At 36.2% G+C, this 26,184-nt stretch overlaps 1 protein-coding gene across 3 annotated transcripts in view; it reads right to left on the bottom strand.

Moving 5' to 3' along the window:
- The window catches only part of LOC120529671 (pituitary adenylate cyclase-activating polypeptide type I receptor-like), a 262,708-nt gene that overhangs the window by 193,896 nt on the left and 42,628 nt on the right, over window positions 1-26,184 (bottom strand). For all 3 annotated transcript variants that reach the window (XM_039753681.1, XM_039753679.1, XM_039753680.1), the window contains exon 2: window positions 20,988-21,152. In XM_039753681.1, coding sequence (XP_039609615.1) covers window positions 20,988-21,029 — 42 coding nt within the window. In that variant the 5' untranslated portion in view covers window positions 21,030-21,152. The remainder of the gene's footprint in view (window positions 1-20,987; window positions 21,153-26,184) is intronic.

The following is a 26,184-nucleotide window of genomic DNA, read 5'->3' as shown; positions in this document are numbered from 1 at the left end:
TTTCTTCTTTTTCACTTCCGATAGCCACTACTGACAGCAAACAGATCCCCGTTACAAGATAATTTATTATAATGTATATAATGTAGACTGTGTGTGGGAAAAAAGTTACTCACTGTTACTGACTGTTTGCACGGCAGCTGAGTGGGTGGTCGGTTGGTTAATCTGGCATCTGTAAATCCAGCTGGGGGCACATGGAAACCTTTCCAACAGCATGATGTTTCTGCTTTCTGAAGTCTTCCCAGCGACTTAACCACAAATGGAAGAGAACCAGTGCACCAGTATTTCACTTCTACTAGTGTTTTAAGCCTGTGTTTCCCATGAACCGGTACCAGTTGCAGAAAAGGCAGGCATGGCAAATATATTGACCCTGTTATTGCTTACTGCTGCTCCGCAAAAAGCTGGGTATGAATTGTCAACAGTTTGTGGAACTCCCTTGCTAGTACACCTTGAAGCGACCATGCTCTTCTGTCTAGTATTAATTTATAAAGCAGCTCAAAACCCAATTGAGGATCATCGCTCTTGAAACTCCACGGAGATCCCCCCATGTCCTTTAAAAAAGTTCTTAAATTCACACCATGTATGTTTAGTTTAAAGGGAAGGTGTCTTAGCTTGCAAGAGAGTTTAATTGTGCCAAGGTTTTTAGAAAAGCACGCAAGCTATATAGCCAAATTTAATTTTGAGTTCAGTTTAATAGTATATACTTGTATTGTTTTTAATGTATATTTTGTTCTTTATTGTTTCAAAGCTAATCTTATTGGATATCTAAAGCTTTCTCAGGGCAGGGTGTGGAGAGGGGGTCAAGTCAAGGGGTGTGTGTGTGTGTGTGTGTATTGTATGTGTGGGCAGTGGGAGGACAGGTGTGGAAATGGGTGACAAAAATGCACCTTGCCTCGGGCAGCATGTTGTAATGCATCAGCACTGTTAGGTAATAGTCAAAAATTTAAGGATATCACTCAGCAAAATATTGTCTTAAATAAGAGAAGAATATCACAGAAATTAGTCTAAAGAGACTATGGTGAATCCAAAGTAATTACCATTGCTAAGCAAGGGAAATTATTAACTTTAGGAGGTGCAGCAAATGAACATGTTGAAAGTAAGTAGTGATATTATATTATCAACCAATGCGATAAAATTAACTGCTCCTTTTTTGTTACTCTTCTTGATTTCTTCTGGTTGAGGTATGTTTTCCTAATTTTATTGTTGTATCTATGTACTTGCATACACTGAATTGCATGTTACACAGATAGAGCCATGGCATTAATTTAGCAGTACTGTAGTACACTAATCTGCTCTACATGCTGTGTTTAAAGACAAGATCATACACCAGTCATAAAAAAGGGTATGAACAGTAGTATACCATTGGCTGGATTCAGATGATAAATTCAACATGGCATAGCTGGCTGTGAGCAACACTGCACTGTTGTGTACCATCTGTTGGTCTGAACTTTTAAATGCAACAGACTAAAATAAATGATGAATATTGAACAATAATACAGTTTTAGTTGATGGATATTTTTAATAAGTAAAAGTGGCAGATTATACAGTAGTTCTTTTTTTATTTTGCTTCAGGAGACTGTAGTTTTTGTTTTGTTTTGTCAGCATAGTTTTATTGCATTTCAATACAATTCTTTTATCATTCATCATGTTTCATACCATTAAAAAAATAATAATCCACAGTATTTTCTGAAGTTGTTTTGTGACTGAAAATCTTTACACCAGTTCTTCAGACAATTATAAACATTTGTACCCATTCTTTTCTGTTAGCAGTTCAATACATTCGACATTCTACTGTGAATTTGAAAAGATTTTATTTCTTTTGACCACATAAGTCACCTGAGGTCAGATTTATAAAACTTGTGAGGCCCGAAATGTGCAAAGGCAACTTTTCATGCCAAATTCAGGATTTCTAAAAGAAAACTTGTTGGGAGTACTTGCGTATATTTACAGTAACTCTGACCCATCTGTATGTAACATTTTGGAGAAACTGGGAAATGACAACACCCTTGATCAAGTAGGGAAATGCACCCAAATCTGGGTCCAGTTGTTCAAAAGTAATCCAATGGGATTTGGAATAACAGATTGGATTGAATCTTGAAAATGGGTTGTTCAAAGGGAAAAGAGGGATTCTGGAATCAGATCAGATCATCTAATTCAATCTCAGTTTTAATCAGGATCAAACAGTCTTTTGTGTTGTTCACAAATTTGTGTATGAATCGGGACACATTTGACCCCAAAAATCAGGATAATCCTGAATCCAACACAGAGGTGGATTCAGTGTGGATTTCCGGCACACAATAAAATAAAATTTGAAAATGGATCAAGAAAGCTATGTTTGCAGGTGATGTATACATCTATTTATATTTTGTACAATTGTTGAACTAGGACAGTGACAATGTAAATAAAGTAGGAAATAAGACATGAAGCCTTTTGGTATAGTCAAAGGAAAAAAATTCCTGTGAAATATCGGCACTCAAACAAAATCTCAAAGCTCAAAAACCTCTACTGTCCATTGTATCCATCCATCCATCCATTTTCTAACCCGCTGAATCCGAATACAGGGTCACGGGGGTCTGCTGGAGCCAATCCCAGCCAGCACAGGGCAGGAACCAATCCTGGGCAGCGTGCCAACCCACCGCAGCTGTCCATTGTATTTTAATGAAAATGACAATTACTATTACTCAAGTCATCAGTCAGAAGTAATGTCTTACAATTGCATCCCTGATCACATGTCCCGTCTGGCCCTCATTTGGAGCGAACATTGGAGGTTGCTCTGGTTGCACTTCATCAGGCTCAAGTCCATCATATATGTCATCAAGAGGAACATTACGCCTGGTGGCAATGTTATGCAGGACAATACAGGCTAGTACTATATTGCATGCCACCTTGGGTTCCACCCGCAAGTAGTTAAGGCATGCAAAGCACCTCATCAGCCATGGTAGGAGTGAATAAGCACTATCACTCAATATTATGCCATTTGGTCGGTTGGACTGGAGCTTTCTGTATAGTGCGCTCTCCCTCAGGATACATGCATCATGGACAGACCCTGGCCACTTGACAACACAGTTTGTGATGATGAGGATAGCGTTGGCCACAAGTTGGACATTGATGCTGTGCCACCCTTTTCGGTTCACATACTGCCATTCCCTTTCATGAGGCGCTTAAATGTGCACATGAGTACAATCAATAACACCAATAGTATTAGGAAAGTTCACCAAAAGAAAGAAACTTTGCTTAGTTTGCGCCATCTGGTCATCCTTGCGAAATGAAACAAATTCATTGACCAGACTGGCCAATTCAAATGAGACAGCTTTCACCACATTACTAACAGTTGATTTGTCCACTCCCATATTGTCACCAACAACCTGGTAGAAAGTCCCAGAGGCATAAAAGTGCAGTGTAATTAGGCACTGTTCCTCCACAGACAGAGCATGACTCCTTTTGGTTTTGTGCTATACCTTTGGCCTGACAAGGTCTGCAATGTACTTGATATCATTCTTCCCAAAGCGAAAACGGGCATACAGTTCCTCTGTAGTGTATTGCGCAAGTGGTTTGGTATTCTTTCATGGTAATTTCTCCTTTCCAACCTGTGGTAACGATGAACAACACCTGCCATGCCAATGCCTCTGTAAACCTATGACCGAGGTGTGTAAGAAATTGGTGATTTTATTTGGTCACACACCAATTAAGCATCAATGAGCTGACTGGTTTGTCATGTGTTGAATTACCCCAATCAAGCACAGGGCCTATAAAATCAGTATTAGCTACACAAAAGAGATGGATCCATGGACTCAAAAGGGCCTAATTTCACAGTGTCAGAAAACCATGCACTGTTAGAGGGTGTTAGGTGCCATTATTCCTCGATAGTAGGACACTTCAGTTCATTAAAGGGGAGAGAAGTGACCAAGATATGCAAACAGAACATTTGGGAGGATATTACCAAGAATGTGATTGCTATAGGGGCTGGTCAGAAAAGGACCACAAAACAAGTCATATTAAGATGGAAGAACCTTAAAGCCAAGGCAACAAAGGACCTTGCTGAGGCCAAAAACCCCACAATGGGTAACAAGCCTTTCAAGAGGGGTGAGTATACTGACATTGTCCTTGACATTATTGGTGGTGACAAATCAGAAGCTCTGCATGGAATTGATTATGTTGAAGTCGATGGTGAGCCCACAGTTACAGAGGAGGGTGGGCCTGGTCCTTCTAATGAAGAGGAAATATTTGTCCTCAATCTCAGTCAAGTGATTGAGGAAGAAGGTGGATCCTCACAGATAGAGTCAGCTGTTGTCACAGAACCTTTACAAAGAAAGCGTAAGCATTCTCCAAATCTGGATGGTGACGCATATGAGGTGCTTCTTACAAGAGAAACTGAAAGAGCAGAAGTGCAGATTCTTCTGGCAAAGGAACAACTCCTCCTTACCCAACTACAACAAACTAAAGTCAGAATGGAAATCCAACTCCTAAAAGCAGAAATTGAAAAAGTTGGTCTCTGTACCAATGAGGAACTGTAAATGTTCCTTATTTTGTTGACTATTGGACTTTTTTGTTTTACAATTATATAAAAATAACCACAGTGCATATGTGGGGAAATATTTTATTCATTTATTTTTGTGAGATTGAAATGGAATCTGGGTGTTTATAAATGAAATGGAAACATATTTGTTTATTGTGGTGTTTTCTGTTTCTTCCAAGTAACACACATGATGGCTATTTGGCTACTGGTATTTTTGGTCCGCCTGTTGTTCTTTACATAGCCAGTAGGCTACACTGTGGGTTCCATTTAAAACACTAGTAAACCGGATTTGGTAATCCTGAATATTCTGTATCTGGATAACAGTGATCCAATCTAGTGTTGCTTTGAAAAACCAACATCAAAGTAAAATAAATTACCAGATCCTGGATAGCAAAACAAGGGATTTCAAAATCCAGATAATTTTTATCCCGATTAAGTAGTTTGGACAACTGGGCCCAGATAATGATGACTCATACTTTTATTAATTCATATCACAGAGCCATTATTATAATGTGCGATGACATAACAAACACATTAAACCTTGAAAGTGTTGAATATAATATACAGACTCTATTTTAGTTAAGAGGTTCGATTTTGTGTGTTTACGATGAACAACTTTTTTTTTTTTTAAAGTTTATATAGCCTATCTGTTGTCACTTCTCAGGGAACTGGCCGACAGGTCAGGACTATCTCAGCCAAGATTCACTTTATCATGCCCACTGTGCTTAAAGCCATTAACCATAAAAATGTTTATGAATATCTGGGATTGTACATCATAATGTTAAATATTTTGTTTGAGAGCCAGTGAAGAATTTAATTAGCTGGTCTTAATTAAACTAGCATAGCACATCCTAGGTAAAAGTCACTTAAAGAGGATATTTCTGATCACTAATTGGCTGTGTTTCTATGCTATTATCATCACAGTTCTTGGAGCACTAAGCATAAAAGCAAAAACTAAAATTATCTCACTGTACAGCTTGCACAACCTAAATTTATAGTCATCAAAATTCAAACACATTTGAGGACAGCAGCAGTCTTAGCTGTTTAAGTAGAAAAAAACTGATAAGAGAAAACATCTGTCCATGAGACCTTAACAGCGAGGTCACATAAAAAATCCAGTATAAGCATATAGCACTTCAATGTCATTTTTAAAGTTCCATATTAGGATTTTTACTTTTTTTAAGGCATGTGAAATTTTCAGGGAAGCCAAGTTAGCAAATACGTCAGAAAATTTAATAAACCACAGTTCACTCGTTCCCTCTCTTTCACTTTGTCTTTTTGTCTCTCCCTAGAAAAATCAATTTGGCTATCTACAGTATATAATCTATATTATATAGTGCTCCTTGTATCTAACCAGGCCTGTCCATCTCATGCACTTGACCAATTCAGAACCACTAAACAGCCTATCGTGCACGTGTTAGGGAGGCCAGCGAACCTAGAGAAAACCCATTAAAACCTATTAAACCTTGAAATTGACAGATACCCAGCCAGCATGGAAATGAATGCTGGTGTCTGAAGCCGTATGGCAGGGGCACTAACCACTGCATTCCAGTCTTGACAAACTAATTTTAAAGTCATAGTCCTGATCCACTGTATTAATTCCCTTCAAAATTTTAAACACTTCAATCATGTCATCTTTTAATCTTCTTTTGCCTAACCTGAAAAGGCTCAGCTCTTTTAATCTTTCTTCATAATTCAGCCCCTGTAGCCCTGGAATCAGCCAAGTGCACTCTTCTATGGACTTTTCCAGCACTGCTATACCCTTTTTGTAACCCGGAGACCACAACTGTACACAATACTCCAGATGAGGCCTCACCAGTGCATTATAAAGCTTGACCATAACCTCCTTGGACTTGTACTCCACACATCACGCTATATAACATTCTGTTAGCCTTCTTAATGGCTTCTGAGCTCTGTCTGGCAGTTGATAGTGTTGAGTCCACTACATCACCTAAATCCTACTCAAAAGGTGTACTTTCGATTTTCACAACTCCCATTGTGTATTCAAGCCTAAAATGTTTGCTTCCTACATGTAATACTATACATTTCCTTACATTAAATTAATCTGCCATAAATCGGCCAAAGCCTGTATGAGTCCAAGTCCCTCTTTAATGATTATCTGATAATCCACCTAGTTTGGTTTCATCTGCAGATTTAACCAGATTGTTACTTATATTCTGAGCAAATAATATATATATATATATATATATATATATATATATATATATATATATATATATATATATATATATACTGTATATATATTGTTGCAGTAGAGGTTCTGATCCACCTCTTGAACCCTCAGGTACCACTCCAAGACTCTTTTATTTTCTTATAATGCAGTGCACTAAGCACCCTCCACTCCACACTACTCATAAATAACAATACTCCAATAATGCACTCAATCCTCCTCTCCCAGCTCAGCTCGCCATCTGGGAGCTCCCACAGTCCTTTATACTCCCTGACTCGGAGGTGTTCCTACCCAACAGTCCACAAGTCCTTATTCCTTCCGGATCAGGGTAAATAGTCCTTATCTTTACCCCGGAAGCATGTTGTTTCTTCATGTCACGGGATTATGACGCACTTCCGGGTTATAGGGCATATATGAGTCCACGGGCCTCCTGACAGCGACTCCCAGTGCTCCTCAAGGTATCCAGCAGGGCTATGCATAAAAACTACATAGGTCCATGAGGCCCTGCTGGAATTCGGGGCCCGTCCATGCTGTCGGGAGAGCTCCTCCTGGTGGCCTGGGGGTGAGGGCCGGAATATGAAGCTGGCCATCCACCACTATATATATATAAAGCAGCAGCCCAAGCTGTGACCCCTGGGGGACACCACTCTTCACATCACCAGTTTCAGAAAGGGTTTATTGTCACCCTCTACTTCCTGTGTCTGAGCCAATTTTGCAGCCATCTACCAACATCATGCTGAACTACAACACATTCAGATATCTCTATCCCTGATTCTAATGGTCATATCTTATAACTGATTTTTAACTAGAAGTACAATTTTGTAGATATATATATTTAATTTAAAAGTAAAATTTAATTTTGTCAGCAAAGTCATTAACACTCCTGCATCACAGATTCATGCTGGTCTGAAACCAACAGCTGGTCTTAGTCTGTGTGGAGTTTGTATATTCTCCTACGTACTGTATATAGGAATCTTCTTCCTGGTACTCCTGGCTTTCCTCACATTGCCGAAAAACATTCATGATAGGTTGAATGGCAATTCAAAATTTAGCCTGTGTGCAAGATTGATAATGACTTGTGCTGCCATAGGCCCTAGCCTCCCATGGGCCTGAAATAAAAGAGTTTGAGAATATTACATTGTGTGTAAATACTTTCTGCATTAAAATGATGTGCAAAAGTTTCCTGGTTAATATCATGTATGGTAATATGACAGCAATGAGAAATTATGGAGGTTGTGAACTCCCATTACTGCCCCTGCAGTTTCTTTCTTGGCTGTTGTCCAATTATCCTGTTCATATACTTTAAATTTCTCATACCCAGAGCATTGTACTAATTTTCCTAGTTCTTTCATTTTCAGTATGCTTAATTTACAATATAAATTTTAATATGTCCTCATGAGAGGTGCAAGAAGCTATTCTGAAGTCGGTATGAGATATGTTTTTTAGCTCTTTAACCATGTACTGCTGTCAATGGTGAACTTATGGCTATCCCTCTTGACAACAAAGTGCTGTACTTTAGTCCTTTGCACCCAATTCAGTTGAACAGAGGCCAAAATAAAACTATGCAAAAAAAAAAAAAAAAACGATAATGCTTTGGGATATCTATTTATAAATCTAGCTCAACTGTAACATGTCCTTCACACACATTATTGGAATTTAACCACTAATGAGTTCAGTGGCATGCCTTAACCTCAGGTCATTTGACTGAGAGCAAAACATTTTTTTTTAGCTTCCATGGTAATGTTTAAACACCACAATAAACTATTACAATTACTTAATTGTTTTAAATATCTGTTCTTTAACAAAAGATGTGACCACACTTTGTTCCCCACCTTGACCAGGCTGGTTAAAGTTTCAAACAAAATGTTCAGATATCGGAAGAAAAATCTTTAAAATGTAAAATGCAACTTTTTTATAATAGCAATATAAATTGCAAGTAAGGCTAATTGTGGCCAAGTCATGCTATAAATGTATATACAGTTGTGGCCAACATTTCTGAGATTGACACAAATATTAATTTTCACAAAGTTTGCTGCCTCAGTTTTTATGATAGCAATTTGCATATACAGTACTCCTGAATGTTCTGAAGAGGGATCAGATGAATTGCAATTAATTGCAAAGTCCCTCTCTGCCATGAAAATGAAGTTAATCCCAAAAAACATTTCCGCTGCTGTTGTGAAGAAGTCTTCAGGCCACCCAAGAAAGTCCAGCAAGCTCCAGGGCCATCTCCTAAAGTTGATTCAGCTGAGGGATCGGGGCACCACCACTGCAAAGCTTGCTCAGGAATGGCAGCAGGCAGGTGTAAGTGCATCTGCACACACAGTGAGGTGAAGACTTTTGGATGATGGCCTGGTGTCAAGAAGGGAAGCAAAGAAGCCACTTCTCTCCAAGAAAAACATCTGGGTCAGACTGATATTCTGCAAAAGGTACAGGGATTGGACTGCTCAGGACTGCTGTGGTAAGGCCATTTTTTCTGATGAATCCCCTTTCCGATTGTTTGGGGCATCCAGAAAAGTTGTCCGGAGAAGAAAAGGTGAGCACTACCATCAGTCCTGTGTCATACCAACAGTAAAGTATCCTGAGACCATTCATGTGTGGGGTTGCTTCTCAGCCAAGGGAATGGGCTCACTCACAATTTTGCCAAAGAACACAGCCATGAATAAAAAATGGTACCAAAATAACCTCTGAGAGCAACTTCTCCCAACCATCCAAGAACAGGTTGGTGACCAACAATGCCTTTTCCAGCATGATGGAGCACCATGCCATAAAGCAAATGTGATAACTAAGTGGCTCGGGAAACAAAACTTTGAAAATATGGGTCCATGGCCAGGAAACTCCCCAGACCTTAATCCCATTGAGAACTTGTGGTCAATCCTGAAGGGGTGAGTGGAAAAACAAAAACCCACAAATTCTGACAAACTCCAAGTGTTGATTATGTAAGAATGGGCTACCATCAGTCAGGATCTGGCCTGGAAGTTGATTGACAGCATGGCTGGGGGAATTGCAGCGGCCTTGAAAAAGAAGTACTGCAAATATTGACTCTTTACATAAACTTAATGGAATTGTCAATAAAAGCCTTTGAAACTTACAGTATGAAATGCTTGTAATTATACTTGGGTATACCATAGAAACATCTGAAAAAAAAATCTAAAAACTCTGAAGCAGCAAACTATGTGAAAACCAACACTTGGGTCATTCTCAGAACTTTTGGCCACGACTATAGTAAGTATAATTTGATTGAGTAATTTGGATGTTGTACAGGTAGCTAGGGGCATAAAAATTATTCAAACAAATAATACAATTAGCTGTCATGATAGTTTGCATCAGCCCACTTAATTAAAGTATAGTATTAAAGGGGAATCAGAGACCAACCCAGCAGCACAGAATGCAAGAAAGTTTGTTTTCAACATACCTCTATGAATTAGTTGTATGGTATGGTGTGAAGACAGCATAATTGTCAATGTTAAATTAACACTAAAAATATAAACATACATGAAACCCTCTTTCCATTATCAGCCACATGAGTATCTAGATTTTCTCACGGGTTTTCTCAGCAGGTACAGTAGTAAGGAGATTAAGGGGAAGACACACCATCTAACCACTTTTCCATTTTTGCCTTTAAAATGGAGGAACACACACAGGAAGGCCGTAAGGCACCCCATCCAGGAGAATGACCTTGACTCTGCCTGTTACACCCACATGGCCATATAAATATGAACTGGCGTGAAATTCAGTGTTCAGTGAACACAAAAAGGAAATGTGTTCATTATTAAGAAAGTGAGAGATTTGGAGCAGATCTATTAAATGCATGAATATATTACAGCTGAATTTGTGTATTTCATGATCAAATCTTAATACCGTTATTCAAATTTAAAAAGTAACCTTTGAATTGTCCAATTTGATTGTGAACATACTAGTTTTAGTTGTTTGTGAATGTTACACATCAAAATTTTACAACAATTATACATTCAGTAGCAATGTAAAGTGTATTTGGTAGCAAGTGAAAATTATATACAAGAACATACTTCAGAATTACCAGAATACACATAAACATGCAAACATATATAGTGCATTTAGCATCCAAAAAGAAAGCTGCAGCTTTTACCACTGGTACAATGCTCTAATGCGACTCCTGCTGAAAGAGTTTGCCCTCATCTATTTTCCAAGCCCAATTATCCAGAGCAGACCAATGGGGAAGCTGGAGCTTGCCCCATCAAGCACTGGATAGAAGGCAACTGCAATCCTTATACATGTTGACTTTACAATTTATGGCTTCAACAGACTGCATATAAAGGTATTTTTTGCAATTCTATAGTTGTAAAGAAGGAGTGCTATCCTTTAATAATATTTGTTACGGTCAATCCAAGCTACCTCATTCATTGGATTTTAATGGACTGGGAACACCATGAATGATTCTGCAGGGCTGTTGAAAGCACCCTGACTTTTTATGTATTGAATATAACCCCAAACACCTGCATGACAGTCATATTTATGAGAATCAGACAATACCTGAATATTTTTACAATGAAGTTTTTGTTTAGCTGGCAGATACACAATTATGAAACATTTAATATTTTTAATACTTTACTAGTGAAAAAAACATGCAAAAAAATAATAATAAAATAAAAACAATAAAGAGGTTAAATTCCATTGATAATTGATGTATGCAGCTGACTGTACATGATATGTTACTCTTCAGTACACTACAAATAAAGTTCTATCTATCTATCTATCTATCTATCTATCTATCTATCTATCTATCTATCTATCTATCTATCTTTCCCCATACACATGACATATCAAAAATGACAATGGTCTTTCTTTCTAATCATTACTTGTGGTGGAAGTCTAAAAGCACTACATAGTAAGCGAGCAACCACTTGATTGAGACTTTAAGGCAAGGAGCACAGCATAGTTAATCTTAAAATGACTTGATGTCTGCCATTTTACATGTACCTTACAATGAACATCTCTGTACTGCTTGGTGTTAGAGGTTACTGACTTAGAATTGGTACTTTTTATAACTGACAATTTTAAAATTACAAAACATACCTTTTTAACATAAACTAGCTGAAATACCCGCCATTGCCCGGGAGGAAAATAAAGTTAATTGTTTGAGAAAAATATAATTAAAAAAAACCCACAAGTTTAAAAATAAAAATAAATTACCAAACTAAGAAGACTCACTAATGTGTTTAACTTGCGGTCTTGTATGTATGTTAGCATCCAGTTGACACTCGGAACCGGCCAACTCTATTTTATTTCAAAAGCAACAGGGGTGCAGTGGTGCTCAAACAAAAAGAATGCTGGCAGTCACCTCCAGTTCATCCTCTGGTGGTTGTTCCGAGTGTCCGCTAGATGATAACAGTGGATTTCACCCTACAATACTTTTAGTCGACCAATGAGAAAAGTGTTTACCAAGTTTCATGAAAATCGCTCCAGCCGTTCCAAAATGATGCTGGAACATACATACATACATACACACATTGACCTTTATATATAGAGATTTATTGCCATGACATTTTCCTATTTACTACCAAAAAAAGCAACAGGGATTAATAGAGTAATACTTTAAATGGAATGTATTTGTAATTGTTTATGTTTTCAATAGACAGTGTAGCTTTTAATATTTTACCAATTTGTAACAAACATACTGTATCAAATTCATTCATTTAAACGATAGTGTAACTAAGAATGGAGCAACACTAGGTATGTTAAAAAATTTGTGTCACTGACAAAAAAAGGTGACGAATGACGTAATTTAAATATTATAAATTATTCATTCTTGGCCGTTTCAATGGACCATTTAGGTTATAATGTTATAGCATTTTGTAATGAATATATAAGATTAATTTTAAAAAGGTTTCAGGAACAGTAGATATGCCAAGAAAAAAAAATTCTCAGAATCTTTCTTCAAGGTTTTGTTTCTTAACGAATCAGAGTTTAATGAACTCTCAGTCCACAACACTCCGTTGAACTTCATCTTTAGGCTGCTATGCAAAAGGCTATGAGATGGTACTTAGTTGCCTTGGTAACCAAGAGCAGTTTGCCCTAATCATCTAGGAAGGAACCAAAAAAAAACCTGGCTTTTCGATTTAGGTGAGGCTTACTTACTAAGCGCACTGCTGGTGTGCATTTGAGGTGAGTTGTTGCTGTTTATTTATTTATTTACTGAAATTCTGTAAAAAAAATAATCGCCTATTAGACTGTAAAAGGTAAAAGTTACTTTTCCTGGGCCCGATGGTAGTGTCTTTGCAAAATATTTATTGTTTTACCACATTAACTTGACGGTTCCTTCTATGAGGGCTACGTCATTTCCAAGCCAAATAATGTTGAAAACCAGGAATATAAATGAATTATATAAGGCTGTAGTGCCAAGAAAATGTCAAACAGCATTAAGCTAGAGGCCTTGGAGGTGAGAAGACAACAAAGCTACACAATTGGAAGAGAAAAGGTGGCATTGACAATAAATTGATGAGGCTGCCAGAAGTATACAACAGCAACAGTTAAAGAATCTATACAATAGTAGATTTGCCTTTTCTACTTTATAAGAAATGCCATAAAAACAGAGTGTCATGATTATGAGCAACTCTACATATGCTAGCAACGAGAAATCAAATATTACCACATAATATTGAAAAAACATCATACGATATGTGATGGTTCTAACAGGAAATGAAAAGTCTTTAATGTAATGATAGCCACATGTTAGTGCTAAAATATAACACTATTAAAACCTAATAATAATAAAGAAAGATGAAGGCCTCAGTAATGCTGATATATGCTCAGGTCCACAAAACATTTTGACAATGCTCTTAAAAATGAAAATCAACAGTTTTGGAAAGGTCTGCCATGGCAGAATGAACACCATGGAATTAAATAACAGGTTTAATTAGCAGCAAGAATTGGCTTCAAATTAAGAAACTGAATTAAGTTGGTTGGAGTTTGAGGCCCCAACTTAGTTGGTCATCTGTTGTCTCACTTCACATCAAATTTATGTTTAGGTGCTGTTTTAGAGAAAAAAGAATCAATTCAGCAGTCAGAGTCTCAGGAAAATTCCATTAAAATAAAGGGAAATAGTTAATCAGCAGCAAAAACTGGTCACTAATTAAGAAAAGAGAATGAAAACTTGCAGCCACAGTAGCTCTCCAGGACTGGAGTTGGAGACCCCTGCTCTAACGCCATAATCAGTAAGGAATCTATTTTAAGAACATAATTTTTCAAGGGAGTAAAATATAGAAAGAGGGCAGCATAATGGTTCACACTGCTACTTCATGGATGTGTTTTCCTGAGTTCAGCTTCTAAAATGTCCAGGTTAGACAATACGGAACTTATTGCTTTTTAAAAATCAAATAAGTATTTGAGGTTTAAAAGCATAGAGAAACAAGATATAATTTATTTCCATATGTCAAATATAGGTTGCTGCATGTTAAAAAACCATATGTAACCAATGTAATATTATATAGGAATTCTTACTTGTGCTATTTATCACTTTAACAATTAAATCGAGAAATAAATAACACAAAATTAATTTAAAATACATTATTCAAAACTGGTACAGATCAACCGATAAAATGCTTATTTTTCAGGCATAGCATTAGCAATTACAAAAGATCACAAAGTAAAGAAAGTACTGTAGTAAAACACCACTAAATATCATAAAGGCTGTACAGTATAATTATTGAAATTACTAGCATAAAAAATCCAGCTTGCTGTTAGTATTTAATCTATCTGTTGTATTTAGTGATCAGCTATAACGTTTCTCTTCCTCACAGTGCACTCGCTTCGCTTTTACAGTAGTGTGTCAAGGTAGACATCAAGCCTTCTTTTGTTTCAAAATGTCTTAACAAGCTTCTTTTCTTATCTGTATTTCAAGAAGGCAAGCAGACAGCCAGAATCTGCTGCTGCACAAAATGAAAGGAACAAGCAGCCAGCCCTAATGGCTCATTGCCTTTAACAACCAGCCTGGCAACCTGCACTTCATTAATTAACTACACTTGTGGACACTGTGCTTTCTCCTCAGAAATGACACAAACACACCAAATGCACATTGGGAAAAATAGAAAAATAAAACAACAATGGGCTGTTTATGGCTTTGTCTATCACATTTAAAAAACTCACTTCAGCATTACCTTATGCAGGTATCTTCAACATCACAAATTTGTTACGCTTATAAGAAGTAATTTATTTTCATTTTAGAGGAAGCTATATATTTAGAAAAGACAAAAATTGTATATATTTTGTTTTCTGAGAACTTTATCCATATTTTTTTTGTACTTTCAGTCTCTCATTTATTTCAAAACATTTTATTAACACAGATACGTCATGATGTACATACACAGGTTTAAATTGTTGCACATTAGCTAGTGATGTTGGTAATTGCTTTATCATTTCCACCTCATTATAAACTGACAGCTGGTTAAGAAAACAGGCAACAATTAAAATCTTAATGTTTCTGTTTTTAACTAAAATAGACAATTAAGAGTTCTGAATTGTTACAAGTAAGTCAATTAAAACTAAGCCTCTCCAAATATTGCTTTATTAGTAAATAAACAGGTTCTAATTAAGAAACTGGTTAAAGCAAAAAAAAAACCCAAAACCAATGTGAAACTCCCTCCCCGGCGTAGGGGGAATAAAACTGTGCAAGGCTCAACCATCCTAAACAGGTGAGGTTGCGATAGATTCTACTTGCAACGCTTACGACATGGCTAAAGTTAGCACAGCGACAAGACACAAGGTGGTCATCAGGCATCATCAAGCAGACATTTTACAGCAGACTATTTTTTCAAATAAAGGATTAGTTGAAAAAAAATTTAAAACAAAGACCAAATTATACCACTGTTCCACCTTTTTTGCAGAAGCATAAACAATTGGTCAAGTTTGAGGACTGGAAATGCAATGGTCAGCCACAGAAACAAAGTGCAGCAAACTAAAAATACACTAGGCTTAAATTTCTTTGAGACTGGAAGATGTCAGGGCTGAACTAGCAGAAACCTCTGGGACCCTGGAATACCCATCTACAGTTTGAAGAAACCTTATAATAAGTGGTCTTCATGGAAAAGTTGCAATCATAAAGCCATTCATCTGAGGTGAAAATAAAACCAAAGGAACACTAGAACTGGGGTGCAGAAAAATAGCAGGAGTTTCTCTCAACTGATAAGTCAAAATTAGAAATGTATGGATCTAACAGAGGGCAGTTTGTTGACTGTAGGGCTAGAAAGAGATATGGGGATGAATGTTATGCAGGCCACGTTGTAACACAGTGAAGACTTCTTGCAGGGACTGCATTTCTTCAAATAGAGTTGGTGCTTTGATCAAAATTGATGCTCCCCTCTCTACTGAGTAGTGCAGGTAGATTCCTGTCCATCATGTAATACCATCACGGAGGCATCTGATCATTCCCACCTTCATTCTGCAGCATGACAATGACATCAAACACACAGCCAAAATCCTAAAGACTATCTACGGTGAGAAAAGGAACAGGAAATCCTGCAACTGATTTTCAGATGATCTCATGAGTCTGAGTTTACTGGCAGAGACAGAAGCACATAAAACAGACAAAGTCTGCAGTGGAACTAAGAGAATTACTTCTCTTTTTAGGGTAAAGGTTGATCACAGAAAATAATTTAATAATTGATAGCTCATATTAATAGTTACATACTTTCTTTTATATACACATTTATTTTTTTATAAATACAATGTACATATTATACAAATGACTAGTCAGACAATAAAACCAAAAATGGCTGGAATGTTTCCATCAATCAAGTACACTCCTTAAAAATACTGATAATATAATGGTGTTTTACTGGGTTGTGTGGTTCCTTGTACATTCTGGGGCATGTTATGAAGTTTGTTCTTTGTGCTTACTAATATGTAGAAAATAAATTCAATCTTTAATGTATGGCAGGCAGGACATTAGCAGATTGAATAAAAACCTGGACTCAGACTGTGTTATTGTATGCACCAAATGTTTTTTTAAAATCAAAACATATTGGTATATTACAAATCTGTTAAATCTGTTAATCTGAATTAACACATTGTAAGAGTGCTTTTAGATAAATATATTTATTTAAACAAATTTCAGTAAACTGACTGACATGCATTCAATATATGAATACTTCTTTTTATATTTTAATATTTTACTAAAGCAGTTCAGTGGATAGCATTTGGACCCATTGGCATTCTGCAAGTTAGTTCTTTTATCCTGTACTCCTCCATGATGTTCAAACATATGGATTGGCAATAGTAAACTGGTCTAGTGTGAGTTCTTGTGGGTGTGTGAGTGTGTATAGGCGTCAGCAAGCTGCAGCAGATTTATTTTGTACATTGTACTCATGGAACACAGGATTAGCTTTTGATCTAAGAACTGAATTTTGAAGATAAAAGGCTGAATGTAAGGAAGTCTTATCCTGACAAAAAAAAAATGGTATCAGTGACTACTACCAATTACCTAGGTTTTTCAGGTAGTCCAAAGTTTAAAACAATAGTAGAAAAAAATACAATATAATTGGTCAGGAAAACTGAAAAGGAATTTGAACAATGTGACTGCAAGCAAAGACAGCTCAGTACCAATTGATAATACAAAGATTACTTTTCTAAAAATGATAGTGTACTGAGGAGAATAAAATGTTTTATTCTGTAAACTTTGATGTTATGTAGTTTCTACTTTTATAGTATATTCTTTTGAAGGCTGAATCAGTGTCATGTTATGTTTAAAGTAGTATTTTCACAGGTAGCCAAATCTCTTTCAGCAATCAGCAATTGCAGTTGTGTTGACATTTATGTAAAACAGTATTTAAATGCATGTGTTCTTCAAGGGGATGATGAGTCACATCCGAGTGAGGACGTCTAGATTTGACTACAAAACATTAGGTACAGAGACCTTATTTTAGAAGTGTGCTGTAGACCCCCATTGCAAACAGTAATTTAAATGTCCATCTTTTTAATAATATTAAAAAATAAATTTTTGAGGTGAGGTATATATGTCATGCTGCATGTTAATTACCCAAATATTAACTGGACTAACCTTAAATAGCAGAGCACAACTGCAGTTTTTAGATGTAATCAGTGACTTTTTTTTTAACACCGTATGCTAAAGCACTAATGCAGTGGAGAAGCATGTATAGATTTAGCATTTTGTAATGATCAGGACAGAATTCAGGGTATATAGGCGATTGAAACACTGGGTTAAGAGTCCATACTATAACACAGTTCTCAGTGTTGTCGATGAGCATGGACACAAAGACTAACACTGTTAAGTTTAACTTTGGCAGGGCAAATTTGAAACAGATATGACAAGGTCTTAAAGAGATAAACCTTAAAAAGTTTTTAATAATAGAAACAATTGAGCAGCAGTGGAACACACTTTTAAAATGTTTTACATGCAATGCAGCACAGGTACATCTCAAAATTTGAACTTAGTAAGATATTAAAAAAAAAAAAAACTTGGCAGTGAATAAATAAGGAGATGAAAAAGAGGCTGCAAAGAAAGGTAAACAAGACTAAAAATACACTAATGCTAACTGTAGAGCGCATGACAGGTAATTTTAAGTAGGATATTAGGAAAGTTAAAAGGCAGTTAGAGATTAATATTACAGATATAGTGAACAATTAACCCAAAAAAATCTTTCAGTATTTTAGTAGAAAAAGAACAGTCAATGAGGAGGTGACATGTATCAGAAACAGTAAGGGGGAAGATTGAAATAGCAAACTTGAATTTTTCTGCCATTTTCATATATGAAGAAGTGGTTAACCTCCCAGCAGTACCATAGACAATTCTAAAGGAGGTTTTAAAACATTTGGAAATTGCAGAGGGAGAAGTACTGCACAGATTAAACAGGCTGAAACCTAAAAGATCACCAGGATCAGATAACATTTATCCTGGAGTGCTTAAGGTGGTTTACGAGTGCATACATAAACCCTTGATGTATATTTTTCAAAAGTCACTGCACACTGGGGAAATTACTACAAACTGGAAAATAGCACATATTACTTTATTATATGCAAAGGGTGATCTGGCAGATCTAACTATAGGCCAGTAAGCAATAATTGTCACCCAACACTCACTATATCTGTTCTCTTGTTGCTCCTTCAGTTCTATTTCCTGGTGAGGTTTAGCATGTTAAAACGTTTAGTTCAACTTTTCATCTGTAACTTGTGTATTTCCAAGTGGTCAGTAACATCTTCAATTACTGACTCTCTTACTTTCTTTTACAGTAACGTTTTCCGAGCTTTGGAGTATTTAATCTTGCATATTAATGTGCTGTCTCTGTTTTGTTCTTGAGTTGGATGTCTCCAATACAGTACCCGGAAAAATGTTACAAATGTCAACTCTGTTCTCCAGCCCAAAAAGTCTTTTCATGTCCATTTACTACCTGAACATCAACTTATATTAATAAATAAAGAAAAGATCTGTAATATCTAATGTAGTGCACTGTTTAATTGAGCTATGGTATGACAATATCCAATGCAATGCCAATATGTAAATGCACCATCAAAGGTGAGCTGAATCATTTTTGAAGCATTATAATTAACAGTCTGATTCATTATCCATTTGAAGAAGGCACAGTGGTTAGTGCTGCTTACTCCCAGATTTATTTAACTAGGCTCAAATGTTGGCCTGATCGCTGAGTTTGAATGGGTTTTCTTTAGGTACTCTTGTTCTCCCTCATCCAAACGATATTCATGCTGCGATCATTTGTTACTCTAAATTGGTTCAGTGTGGACATACAGTAGTGTGATTGATAAGTGTCCACCCTGGGTTAGTTCTTACTTGGTTCTTGACACTATTAGCTGGATTAAGTGGGTTGAGACTATGGTTAGGCGGATTAAATAATGCAGCTAATTTACAATTAGGAAACAGTTTTGTCATTAATAATTCGTAGCATTAAGCAACTCATATTAATTCTTAATTAACATTTACAGTAATGGGTTATTTTAATACATAAAAAAACACTGGGCAACAATTTTTTCACGGCAATTGTGATAGAAATCAGATATAAATTCCTATTACGTTTATCACGTAGGAATCTGGAGAAACAAGAAATTAGCTTTTAATGAATTTAGTGTTTAATTGCTTAATGATTATGACACATTGCATCTGAGCTAAAATATCTTGCTGCTGTTTTCTGTTTGTTCTCAACATCTGATGCTTCTTGTTTCAGTGTCCAACAATAGTTGGACAGCATTGATAGATTACATTTGCCCTGATACCACATTTCTATCATTGCTACGTCCTGGTGAAACCTTCCAACATGTTTGTCACTCAGTGCATCAAGATTAGCAGGGAAGAAGTCCAAATATGATTCCATTAAATTAATTTTTCGTGACAAGTTGCACGTAATGGTTTTGTATGCTTGAAGCACGTTGTAAACCAGATGGATGTAGTTTGGTACTCTGGAGTTGTCAAGAAAAATATCAACAACGTCCTTCAATGTCTTTCATGCGATTTCCTCCGGCCTCATTTGCAGATCTTTGCATTGCTTGTCATTAATAACGTGTCTGATTTGTGGACCGATAACAATGTCTTAATTAATCTTTGCATCACTTATTCCTAAAAAATTCTGTCTCAAATATTGAATTTTTCAACTTCCTTGTTCATCACTTTTCACTGAATGTTTCATAAGTCCAAGTTTTATATAAAGAGGGCCCAAAAATGTCTTTCCTCGGTCGAATAGTAGTTTATGTTCCGTATTTTTCTGCCCTGGTACCAAATGCCTATGGAGCGGCCACTACTTTTTAATGTAATGCGACTCTTTAGCTCTGCTTTTCCACTTCCAAATGATACAACTACACTTGATATGTCCAAACAGCATAACCAGCAGTAGTGCCACTACTTTCAGATCATTGTAGATGTTGCAGTTGTAATTGTTGTTGTACTATACAGTATGTTTATATTTTTAATATGAGAGAAAATTACAAAATGTGATAGGAAAATTTAAAGGTGATTTTTATGATTAGCAGGCCACAATGTTTAAGATTCATCCACAAGTGCTCAGGAAGCTGTTATCCAGTGTAATTCTAAGAACTTGAACTTTTTTACATTGGCTTTAATAATTTTATATATAAGGTTTGGATTTGGCACAATATCACTGGATGAAGACTATCAAGTCTAGTTCTCATTAAATATTATTCCTGCATATGCTACTAGTTAAATTTATTCACTCTGCATATTTTTCCTATAACACACCCAATGGAGCCACACATTTTCCAAAGTATCTTCATTTATACAACAGAAAACATTAACAAAATTTGCTGTTTACATTTTTACTTTGCTCTTACCAGAGGCAGAAGTAGGAAACAAAGATGCAGCAACATTTTCATGATGATTGTAGAATTTCAGATGTCAAAAGCCCTCAGAGAATTTCATTTATTGGAATATTGCTGATCTGGTAATAAGGTGACTGTACCAATAAGTAGAACAGGTGTTATATATCATCTCAAAATCTACAAAAGAAAAAAAAAACAATATTCAACAAATAAGTATGCAAAATGTTTCAACTTTACCAGGTACAGAACAGATAAACAAACAGTCTCTCTCTGTATGAAATAATTGATATGAAAGAGTTAAACAAGTGAGATGAATAATTAGTCAAATTTCACTGTTCTCTTTTTTAACAAAGCTTTAAAATACCTATTGCTAAGAGAGATATGAAGAGCTGTTTCTAAATTCAGAAGACACACTTTATAGACTATGTTTACTGTCAGCATTGGGCTTCGGTTTGTATTCACCTAAATGAAAGAAAGTAATGATTCACTAAGCTTTGTCTTATGCTGTCTCATCCTCAGGTGCCGAACCTAATTATTTGTACATCAGCAGCTTGACGTGTTGGCAAATAATGGCAACCATGCTATTTTCAGCTGCAGGCTGTTCTGCTAGATGAATGACAAAGCTCTGTTAAAGGAAGATTCAGTAGCTGTAAGCAATAAAAGCATAAAAACATACACTAATAAATATACTACCATTTATAAAACAAAGTATTGTGCATAAAGTTGCCATTAGAACTAGGCAACGGACAATGCCATTTTCATCTTAATTATGCTATACATTATAATTTAAAAAATGCAAGGATTTTCAAATTCATAGTTTACATATTGTTTGCTTTGCAATAAAAGTAGTTGTAAATATGGTACTTTTAACAATCAGATAAAAGTAAAAATAGCAGTAAAAAAGCAGTAATAAGAGCAGAAAAAAGTTAATTAATAGATGTGTTTCCAAACATTGTTTTACCTTGACTCTATACCTAACCACCCCTGGAACGTAAACAGCTATGCATTAATCACTACTTCAGCTGTCTTAATTCAGTTGATTTTTTATGTATTTACTTCATAGCTGCAAAATCCTTTGCTCAAATCCCAGTTCAGGGAAAATACCTGTGCAGAAGTTCTGAGTTTTCATAAGGTATTGGGATTTACCTACCTGTGCCTGTCATTATTTAGTTTTTATTACTGTTGATAAAACTTCTTGTTATTTTGAGATGTCATTCCAGCACCAATTTGTATGTATTTGAGCATAGACCTCTACCATTTTGATTATTATGACAAGAAAGGTACATGGCCTATGACATTATCCTGTACCACCTATTTAAGATGGTGGTGCATAGTACTCTGCATCCAAGCTTTTGCATAAAAATAAAAACTAATGGCAATATTTACTGAGATTTAGAGAGGAAAATGCCATTAAACCAGTTTAGAATTTTCGGTTCATTTATCATGACTTTGAATTTTACTGTTTGTTAAAATATTTAACAATAAGTTCAATTGCCTATATAACTGTCTTAAATGGATAAGTTTCTGTCAGAGTATTCATAACCCTCTGTAATTCAAAAAGAGGGACACAGACATTAGTCCTATACTGAATGGCATGTAACATAGATAAGTGCGCTGAATGGTGAACTGCAAATGTTAACGCTGAGGTCTACGTTGATTACTTACATTTTAACCCATCTTAGACAGGTATTCACAGGTAGCATGTATATATATATATATATATATATATATGTATAGGTTTACAGTTGTGAGTACATGAAACAGAGTTTATTGTATTATTATTGCATTATTTGTATCATTTGTCTTTTTATTTGTCTTCTTCTTGCTATTATTATTATTGTTATAAGCAGTGTTCTCCCCAGAAGTTTTTTCCAGCCGGGTGGCAAGAAAAAGTAGCCGGGTGGGACGGGATGGGGAAATTTGGTGGTGTGGAAAATTAAATGTGCACTATTTTTATTAGTTAATTATTATTAATTATTTTCCAAAGCTCAATATGACTTCTTTTTTTAAGGTTTGACACTTGTGAAAGAATATTTTTATTAAATTTAAGAAGTATCCAATTCAGGATCCTGCAACCCTAACAAAAATTTTAAATAACAATTGTTATGACATAAACCAAGAGGCACAAGTATTGTCACTGTCGGGAAGAAAAATGAAAACATTGAAAAAAAAGTATAGGAAACCTAATGAAGAAAAATTTAAAAATATTCTTCAAAGCCAACTTGCATATGCAAAAGGTGTCTTCAGTTAAATATTTATTCTTCTTTTCTTCCTAGAGGCCCATTTGTCTGAAGCTCTCCCATAATCAAAGTTCCCAGGATTTGGGCCCTCCAAGGAGATCACTTGTACACTTTTGTAATGACTGTACTGCAAAGTCATCAGACAGCCATCTAGTGTCACTGACCATTTTCAGTTTAATCTGGGGAATGTTCAGAATATTTTGAATTTCCGTTAAACCAGCCATCCTAACTGAAGAATTTTGGAAGAAATAGAATATAATGCCTTAAGATGTTCAGTTTTGTTAAATAAGGTACAGCAGCTGCTGCTTGGGCACTTGCAATGGCCAATCAGTGGTTTTACACAGTGGCAGTTGACCAAGAATCCAGATATTTTATCTCTAAGCAGTTTTGCCACACCTTTCTGTTTCCCAATCATAACAGCCGCTCAATCTGACCCTAGTCCAACTACATTAGCAGTTTTCAAGCCTAGAGTGTCCATAGTCTCTCTCAGTGTGTTGATTATAGTCTCCGCTTTGCCCTCAATCATATTGCGGGTTGATACAAAACTAACTCTGACCTCTTTAGTGACCTGGCAAACATATTTAATGTAAATAATTAATTGTTTTACATCTGAGATATCTGTCTATCATCACACAGAATACTGAAAAACTTTTGTGTGTATATTTTTCAGTATGTTAGATTTTATTTCTGATACTAAGACATCCAGCAGCTCTTGCATTATTTTTTCAGAGGTGTAATGTGCATTTTTACCAATATTGAGATGCTGTAAAAAGGAACATCCTATTTCTTTACAGTGTTCCAACAGCTTTTCAAACAATGTTGTATGTGGCAACTCATTTCTTGCCAAACAATGCATGGTTCTTAAAGCTCCCACAAAGGCATCTCTCTGTAAGTTATTTAACACAGATACAGATCTTTCAATTTGACCAATTCCAGTTTGCTCTAGTAGACACTTTCCTAAAAGGTCAGCAGAAGACTCAATGTGTGTTTTACTTTTTCATGGTACAGCAAGCTTTTCGAATTCTTGTGCATGGCACGTTTACCCAAAGTAACTGCTCCTTGGGGGATGTTTGTTTGAGTATTTAATGCAAAATAAGCACCACATAACATTTTCTTTGACCATTAGCCAATCCAAATCTTTAAACCATTGTTTGTTTATGCTGGATAAATGGTGCTTAGATTTACCAATTGGCAGAGTGTGTGCTGAACAGACTTCCCCTGATGGACCAGCCTCTGCAATGTCTTTGTCTGAAATTGCCACATGAGGAGTTGACGCTGCACCTTCATTAGTTTGTGACGTCTCTTTTCTGAAATAACTGAGCAGCATTGTTTTCTGAACACTTCTTTTGCTCATGTTGGTAAAACGTTTGAAAAAAATTGAAAGTACCTATGGAATAAGACTTTTGAGTGGGAAAGTGTGAGCCTGTTGGATATTCAATTCACACTTGCACTACGGCAGGTACGCATTCTCGACATTTCCACTTTATTCTCGACATTTCTACTTTATTCTCACCATTTATCTCGAGATTAAATTCGACATGTTGACTTTATTCTCGTAGTTTGTCGTTAAAGTAGAACATCGTAAACTAAACTTCATCTTAAAATGAATGTTTAATTTTCTAGATTTTCTCAAACCCCCGTCATAAGCTATGTAGCAACATGTCATCTTTATTCTCGTCATAAGCATCAAGGTTAAAGTGGAAATATCGAGAATAAAGTCAACATCTCAATTTTTTTCTCGACATATAGTTTTTTTTCTTCACTTTGTCTGTATTTTTTTTTTCTTCACCGTGGCCTTAATACGCTTCCATACAAAACCCTCAGCAATTCAGTGACAAAACTTTTGCTCAGGACACAGTGTGTGCTGAAAGGGTTTCTGCACACTTTTTGCAATATGGACGGAAGTCCAAATATGAGCAAATATAAGAATGGCAGATGGGGTCACTTTAAACAGAAACCACAGTGAGTGCGGCAAGGATTTTTGGACACAGAACACACCTAATGCTTAAACAACTGTATGTGTATATATTGGTTTGCTATGTACTTTACAAGAAGAGAGCTGCTGTACGCTCAGCCACATTATACAGACTGCGCTGACGCTGAGAACAGATATATCACTTCCTGACGCCTTTATTCTGATATCTGACAGGCTGGTTTCACTAGATTTTTTTTTTTTATTTTATCAGACCTCCTCTTGCCCGCCCACCTCCACATCCTCTTTGCTTGTGAAATGCCGCTCCGCTCCCGCTATTAGCATTTACAGCTCCCTCTTGCCCGCCCACCTCTCCATACTCCTTGCAACTTTATTAAGCTGCTACACCTCCGCTATTACCATGTACAGCCCGCCCTCGAAACCCCACCTCCTCATACTCTTTGCTTGTGAACTCTGTTTTGCCTCGACACCCGCTATTAGCTTTAGCAGTATTTGCCCACTCGCCCGCTCGTCCCTTGCCGTCTCTGCAGATCATTAGATCTGCCTGTGCCTGCAGATCTGAGGCTGTCATCTCACAATGTCATGCGAGATCACAGCCGGGCTCTCAATTAAATTAGCCGGGCACTCACTAGGGAGAACACTGGTTATAGGAACGTACACTACAAGAATGTGTAAATAATGAAGGATGTCAATTTGAGCATTTATAAGATTGTACCTAAGTGCAGTGTACCACTGTGATATTCTTTTGAATTAATAAAGTTAATAAAGCTATTGACTTACTAAAGCTATTGTAATAACCATAACCTGCATATCTTTTTCCATATAACTGTAAACCTACTTTTGCCCACTCATGTATACATACACACACATATATATACTGTGTATATATATATAAGTATATACAGTATGCGTGTGTGTGTAGGCAATTACCATATCTCCAGGAACAGAGCAGGAATTGAGCTTCCTAAAATCCTGCTAATATAACTTGTATGTTACAAGAAATAAAATTTACATCATGTAAATAATACAAATTCTG

Source organism: Polypterus senegalus, chromosome 5 (assembly GCF_016835505.1).
Source record: "Polypterus senegalus isolate Bchr_013 chromosome 5, ASM1683550v1, whole genome shotgun sequence".
Classification (NCBI taxonomy): Eukaryota; Metazoa; Chordata; class Cladistia; order Polypteriformes; family Polypteridae; genus Polypterus; species Polypterus senegalus.
This window is presented reverse-complemented; position numbering and strand designations above follow the sequence as displayed.